Source organism: Antechinus flavipes, chromosome 3, assembly GCF_016432865.1.
Source record: "Antechinus flavipes isolate AdamAnt ecotype Samford, QLD, Australia chromosome 3, AdamAnt_v2, whole genome shotgun sequence".
NCBI lineage: Eukaryota > Metazoa > Chordata > Mammalia > Dasyuromorphia > Dasyuridae > Antechinus > Antechinus flavipes.
In genome coordinates this window covers 198,244,095-198,252,170 of record NC_067400.1, presented here as the reverse complement: position 1 = coordinate 198,252,170, position 8,076 = coordinate 198,244,095, and the positions used below count along the sequence as shown (strand labels likewise).

At 31.8% G+C, this 8,076-nt stretch overlaps 1 protein-coding gene across 1 annotated transcript in view; it reads right to left on the bottom strand.

Moving 5' to 3' along the window:
* Positions 1–2,471: 2,471 nt before the first annotated feature.
* ARL6 (ADP ribosylation factor like GTPase 6) overlaps positions 2,472–8,076 on the bottom strand; it is a 31,488-nt gene continuing 25,883 nt past the window's right edge. The window contains exon 8 of the mRNA XM_051984385.1: positions 2,472–5,082. Within this exon, the coding sequence (XP_051840345.1) occupies positions 5,057–5,082 (26 nt within the window). The 3' untranslated portion in view covers positions 2,472–5,056. The remainder of the gene's footprint in view (positions 5,083–8,076) is intronic.

Genomic DNA, 8,076 nt, shown 5'->3' with positions numbered 1-8,076 from the left:
TAGCAAAGTTGCAGGATACAAAATAAATCCAATTCACTTTCATGTTATGGTCCTCTTCAAAAATGAAGGACACATAACTTCTACTTCTTTTTTGTTAGATCCCTTTATTAGCCCTCTCTAATCCTTAAACTCCCTAGAGTCCCTGGTAACTTTAAACATTCCAAGATTTCAATGGTTTTAGGAAAACAAACAGCATTCACTTGATCATGCTATCCCTTTCAGTTATACTCTTTCACATTCAAACTTAGAAAAAACATAACTGGAATTGGCTCTGTTTACCAATCACTTGCTTTCAACCTTTCAACTCTCAACTTTTCTCTATCTGGGGAACCCCCATTTGGGTTTTTCTTAGCAAAGAAACTGGAATAATTTCTTCTTTCTTTCTCCAGCTCAATTTACAAATGATGAACTGAGGCAAACAGGGTTAAATAACATGCCCAGGGTCACATAGCTAGTGTGTGTCTGAGACCAGATGTGGACTCAGGAGACTAAAATTTTATATTGAGCTTTCTTGACTTTCCCTAGAGTTTTCCCTAGCTAGTCCTTTTGATCCATCAGCACATTGCTGCTAATATATATATAAATTTTTTTTCTTTCTTTTTTTTTTGCTGAGGCAATTGGGTTTAAGTGACTTGCCCAGGATCACACAATTAGAATGTTTTAAGTGTCTGAGATCAAATTTGAACTCAGGTCCTCCTGATTTCAGGGTTGGTGCTCTATCCACTGCCCCTTAATGAATTTTTATCAGTTTTTCTTGTAATAGTTTTGTTATAAAGGTTCACTGAATAAGACAGCTAGAGATCTTTTCTCTCTTGAAAAAGAAATTTAAAAAGCAAAAATAATTTTCCTTCTGTTAGAGAAATTTCACATTATAAAGTTTATGTTTATCTTCCATATCTCTGATTCAGAGTGCAATTCAGAGACATTTCTGGGGGTACATGCTAATGTAGGAATTTATTTTGCTTGACTATACATACTTATTTGAAAGGTTTGTGTTTTTCTTGTATTCACATTGGGGCAGAATGGAAAGAATTTGGAGTTGAAATAAAATTGAATGAAAAAAATAAAATGTGTACCATGTCAAGATGATCTTGATACAAACAAATCTTGGAAACCTTTAAAAATCCTTCAACTCTGATTCAGTTTAACAAACATGTTTTAATTATTTGTAGAAGAGTGCTAAACAAAGTTTAGATAAGTCATGGTTCCTTCTGAATATTCTTACAAAGTAACCATAATATCAAAGTAACTTAGCAAAAGATAGATAATTATCCTCAAATCAGAGAATAAGAACTGGAAGAGTCTCCATGCCATTTAGTAGATGAGGAAACTAGGAATCTCTTTCAGTTTCAAGTCATTGAAACCAAGTATGTAAGTAAACAATCTAGAATGGGATCTAGATAGACTATTTGTGTTCTTTTCTCTGATTCAGATGTGAGATTCAAACTCTCTCTTCTCCTTCCTCTTCCTTGTTTGTATAATCATATTTTTGGTTAAATATTCTTCTTTCATAAGGAAGAGACAGTCAGTGTTACTAGTTAAGTTAAACTCCTGACATCACTTTGACTACTATCAATGACGATGACATATTAAGATGGAATTCCATCTCAGAGGAGGAGAGGTTGCTAGTCATAGAAGAGAAAACAGAGATGGCTGTGAGAAGCAATTGAATCTACTATTTCTCCTGGCCTGGTGTTCTAGGGCATATGAAAAGAGGATCATACAATTCTAGTGAAAGTGTAGAAAAGGAAGGCAGTATTTTCTGGAGAAGGCCAAGTTTCCCTGAGTACAAAAAAGATGAAAAAAGTATGCAAGTAAGAAGTAGAGTTTCAAAAGCATATGAAATATACCTCCAAAGGTATGATAGAAGGGGAGAAAAAGATAGTAAATTCAGAGTGGGTCAGAAGTGAATAGCAGAGATTGATAGCAGAAAACAATTTTAGTAATAAAACGTTGAAGTGTTATTTCTTTTAACCTTTCCAGTATGCAAAGACTACTCTGTACCAGATCTCATGAAGGACTGAGATAATGCTGATTTTCTTATCCTCTTTTGTGTCTGAATCAGTGGTTTAGAGTAAGAGTTAGCAAACTATAGCCCCTGGGCTAAATTTGGCTTCCCACCTTTTTTTTTTTGTACAATCCATGTGCTAAGATTATTTTTTAGATTATTAAGTAGTAGGAAAAACTCAAAATAAGACTAAGATTCAAATTTCCATGTTCATAAAGTTTTATTTAAACACAGCCATGCTAAATTGTTTATGGATTATCTACGGCTGCTTTTGGGCTCCAATATCAGAGTATTTGGGACAGAGACCATATATGGCACTCATCACTCACATTGCTTCTTGGCACAGTACAAATTGCAGTGATGTAATTATAATTTGACTTCAATTTGTACCATATTGCTACTTTTAAAAAAATGAGCACTGCTTACCTGTCATTATCAAAACAAGAAAAGTGGACTACCAAAACAGAGTTGAGTTTGTATTATTTTGTTATATAAGTCGATGCCAAAGCATTGTTTATTATGCAATAACAAGACAGCTAAGCTAAAAGAATACAGTATATATCATCATTACTAGACAAATAATTTGTTATAATGAGAACATTTAAAATGGAATATCTAATCATAACAGAATTTCTTGACAAAAATGAAAATGAGACTACAAATAAACTTCCAAGTAGGTTATTTGTTAGTCAAGAAAAGAAAATTGTCCACCAATGGCAAGTTAATTACATTATTTGAGTATAGCAGCCAAAGAAATATGTCCAGAGAAGACAAAGTTATTTATTTGACATTTTTGCCTTTTAAATTAATTAAAATTATATGCTCATGGAATGATGTCAGTATTTGGCAATACCTTTCTGTGTGAAATACATAAAAGATTTTATTACTGGTCAAGACTAATAGATGAATATTCACAATCAAATTTGATGATAAGGAATGCTAACTTTCAACCTCAATTAAGTGAAATATCACCCTCCCCCCAAATCAATTCTTATTATTCTGTATTGTGAAATTATTTTACTATAATTATATATTATTATATTTTTATTTTATTTTTATTATAACAATTATTTAAACATACATATGTAATAAAAATAAAATTATGATAAATTATTAAATTTCATCAATAAAAGTTGTAAAATGTGTTTTTTGACTATTATATAAATATCTTTATGATATACTTGATTTTGCCTCTCAACCTGCATGGCCTAAAATACTATTTAGCCCTTTATGGAAAAGATTTATTGATTTTTTTGGTTTAGAGGGCTGGTGGATCTTTGGACTTTTGACAGTAGCTTTTCCATAATTTTAGATGAAAATATGGAGAACTAGACATATGTAGACCATAAAGTTTTGAAGATACAAGAGTAAATCATTAATTTTTTGGTTCTAATTATTTTTAATGCATATTTAAGCCTGGACAAGTGAGGTAGTATGGCACAATAGGTAAAAGGCTCATGCTGAAGTCAGTAAGATCTGAGTTTGAATTCTGACTACATTACTAGCTCTGTAGCCATGAAGTCTTTTTCTTTGAGCCTCTGGTTTTTAATCTGTAAAAGTGGGATAATATCTATACAACACCTACTTCACAAAGTGCTTGTGAAGATCAAATTAGAAATGCATTTGAAGTTGTCTGAATATTTTAAATCACTACATAAAAGTCAACACATCTTGGAAAATTTTGTTTTGTTATATTTTTAAAACTCTTTTGCTTTCTCTAGTGAAAAGACTGAAGTCTTTAATTTTAATTGAAAGTCTCTGTGGACAAAGAAAGCTATTTCATTATTAAAGTGCATTGTATGATATATTTATTACACATTTTTTTTTCTCATTCTTGGTTTTTCCATTTTCTAAACTCAGGGCACTTAATAAGGTTAAACATTCATGTAATAATTCCTTTAGAAAAATGTCCTCAGCCTCGAGGCCATTTCCTTATTAAAAAACCTTATTTTCCCCCTTAAAAATACATTTCCTCAGTGACAGTTTACTGTGTATAGAGTATAATTTCCTAGGTGAAGGCTGCCTGTTTTTGGGTGGCTTTGGTCAATGTGTTTCCTGAAGAGAAATTAGTGACAAAATAAGAGAACTTGTACATTTGATTTCTATGTTTTGAATGCCTCTTCAAATCTACAATGTAATGATTTTGCAGTGTATGTATACAACATTTTCCTTAAAGCATACGGTTTTGGAATTCATCATTGTCTATCATGGCAAAGCTCTGTGAGAAAAGAAGTGGCAATGTGGTAGCTTAATGTGAGAACTAAAGCCTGAAGCAGAGTCAACCATAAAAGCTGTAACAGGAAAAAAATAACTTTCAATCATATTTTTTGATCTTCAACAGAAATTAAATTGCCTAATTAGACAAAGGAAGACCTATATTATACTAAAAGAAATCATATTTTCCTTTAAATATTAATTCTGTTTCAAATGACAATAAAATATACAAGGTGTTATTTGGTGCCATCTTTAAAAAAAGCATTGGTCTTTTCACTCTAAACAAACACATTAGTTGATACATTCATTTCATATTTTATTAATCATAACATTATACTTAGTAACAAATACAATAAATACTAATAACCAGAACCCCTTATGAGCATCTGTAAACAGAATTCATAAAGTTTCATCATACACTAAATTACAAAAATGAGACATCTTTTAAAATAAAAAATATTTTTCAAAAGATTGAGTCAAGATATAGAGATGGCATATATTTTGCTTTTCAGTATACTATAATGCCAAAAAATGATTGAAATTGAATGCAGAAATTTCATTTAGTGGACTTATTATTCTAGTGTCCCTGCTAGGAAAAGATTTGGTCTGAATATAACTCATGGCCTCAGCATACCTGAGAAATTATATTGCTAAAAAATAAAAAGCTTATTCTTCTTGAGTCCATGAAGGCAAACAGAATAATGTCTGAAATTCTTAAATATACACACAGGCAAAGCCTAAAATAAAAAAAAGGGTGCTTTAAGAAATCATGCCTTTAAATGAAATAACTGTTGAAGTTTATGAACATTATCATCTCTTATAATCATTATCTTTTCATGTCTTCACTGCTTGGATCTGATCTGGATATGAGAGATAAAAATAAACAAGAATAAATCCTTATAAATACCAAAGTACATACACATATACTCCATATCTATATATACACACACATTTTTATAAAGTTTTATGCTATCAATTTGGAGATAAGTGACAGTATTTATCACACTGAAGTATATAATAAAATATGAGCCAAACATACGATCTAAGGTGGATATGGAATGCTTTTATTTTGAATTCTCCTTCCAGGTGGTCCTTCCAGACAGAGATTGGAGAATTAAATTGATTTGGAAGGTTTGGGAAGAAGGACATCTCTGGAAAAGGGGCAAATAATTTATGGTTCTATAAAAGAAATGCGTATTTTATTAAGATTTTACTAAATAATATATTTTACTTTGCTGGGTATCTAAGAATCCTGCCTTTATTTTCTAATAAATAGGTGGTTATATAAAGCCCCCAAAACAGTATATAAGAGAACAGGGTCTTAGAAGTTATCGAATTGCCTTTTACATGACAATTATAAAATATACGACAATTATAAGAGGCAATTTTTCAAAATGAAGCCTAAAATCTTAAATATGTGTAATATTAGCAAGAAAACGAAATCAAATTATATTCTCCCTTTTATTAAGACATGAGAAGAAAAAAAACAAAGTAACCCAAATTTCTTGACTTTATATTTTACAATGTCTTCTTTAATAATTTAACTGCAATTATGTGTACTAATGAATACAATTTTGTTTATTATTTTCCAAAACAGCTTAAGGTTGGGCCCACAATCACATTTAATAAATGTCGATTTAATTAAATTATGGAAGATATTTAAGAGAATTTTAAGGTTCAGCTAAAATGAAGCTTTTTAAATGAGATGATCAAGAATATTTCCAGCCCACTAAGCTTTCCCCTTAAAAGTCCTAAAATACTGTTAAACTTTCTTATATGCTTGTCATTCTCTAGTTTGTATTACTGTTAAATGTGTGTATCTTATTTGCTATTGTAAATTACAAAATTCTTAGAAGTAGGGAGGATATCTTATTTATTCTTGTAACCCCCTTACCACCTAGCACTGGCCTTGTCTATAATTGTAAGGCACTTGGTAGATGTTTGATGAATAAATTCATTAAGCAATGAACATTTAAAGCTGTCTAATATTATACAAGTCAAAACCTAACAATATTGTCCCCCAGTGAACTTACAGGTAAGTTTGAATGCCAAGATGCACAAATGTTAAACTCATAATTTTTAAAAAGAATACAATTTAATCGTCAAGGCATTTTCATTATGATTTTACATCACTACTGACACCTAGTGGTTAGTTCAAAAAAGAATGCTTTTTTTTTTTTTTTTTTTTGGAAACCCAATACTGTTCTTTTTAAACAGACAGTTCTGACAATCCACACTCCCTTATCCACTCTCCTCTACAGTCATTAGTAAGCATGTGTAAAATGACTGGCCAATCAATCAATTAATAAGCATTTCTATGTGCTAGGCAAGGTGCTAAGTACTTGGGAATACCAAGAGAGAAAAAACTATCCCTGGTCTCAAGTTGATATTTTTAATGGAGAAGCCAACAGGTACATATAAGATACATAGAGAGTACTGAAAAGTTAACCTTAGAGAGGAAAGTTTTCCCAGATTAGAATTCCTGCAGGTGGCAGCCATTAATCAGAGTCTTGAAGGAAGGTATATGAGTCTAGGAGATAGAGCTAAAAAATCTGGCATTCCAATCCCAGTTTGGGGCCAGTCAGATCAATGGCCTGGAAATGGGAGATGAGGAAGAGCAGGTAGGCAATGACTGTATCACAGAATGCATATGGGGGGGGGTAGAGTGTAAGAAAACCAGAAAGATAGAAAAAAGACAGGTTGTGAAGAAGTTTAAATGTAAAGCAACTTAATTTTGATCTTGGTGGTAAGTTTACTAAGTGTATATGATGGTGGGTAACATGTTCGGACCCATACTTTAGGAATGTCACTTTGGTAGTTGTATGAAAAATGGATCAGAGTGGGGAAAAGAGAGGAGGCAGGGACACTCAAGATTAGGTTACAGCCATCCTCATGGGAGAAGTGTTGTGGGTTTGAGAAATGGAATGAGGGTGGTGACTGTGAATGCAGAAAAAGGAACATGGCGATGCTGTGAAGGAAGAAAGAACAAGATGTGACAAAACTGAGAGGAAATGTAAAATGAGAGGAAATGAAGTTGATACTGAAGTGTCTGGCCAAAGTTAGGCATGCCTTCATTGCCTTCAGAATAAGGTGTTTCTCCCTCAACTTAATGGTCCCATGTGGGAATTCACAAGGCCTGTAATTGATTGAAATCAGTTTCTATCACTAAGGTCACAGATCCATTGAAGAATTCTGAATGTAACATGAATTTAGGCCAATTTGGGCACAGATGTACTACTCTTGATGTAGAGATTCTTCTGATAGTGCTTAACATTCAAGAGGCAAAAAATGATTAAACTCTAACCAAGAAGTAGAGAAAAGGGAGATTTAAAATATTAAGCCTTTGTTAATTCATTTCATTCATTATTGTACCCTAACCAGAGTAGGGAGATACTGTTCGAAAGGTCTAACTATAATCATTGAGATATTTATTATCAATTGTGAGAATGAGAAATGAATTCACTATGAATGACAAGGAACAGTTGGTGTCATCTGCTTCCTTTTGAGAAGCTTTATCTTTGAACCTACAGTAAATTCTGCTACTATTTACAGTGCAAATTCAGGTGAAAAAAGTTTCTCAGTTTTTTTCCTCTCAAAATAAGATAATATTAACAAACCTACTGCATGAAACTACCCTAATGAGTAGCGTAAAATACATCTATAATTAAATTCAACAAATTTTAAAATCCATATTATGTTCAAGGCATTGTGAGCATAAATATTACATTCTTCATAATGTTATCTATAGAAAGTGGAGAGAGAGGGCATGTAAGATTCTTAAAAGGACAATTTGGTTCACATTATTTATGTTATTTTCCTATAACTAACTTGAAACCAACCACAGAAATATGTTA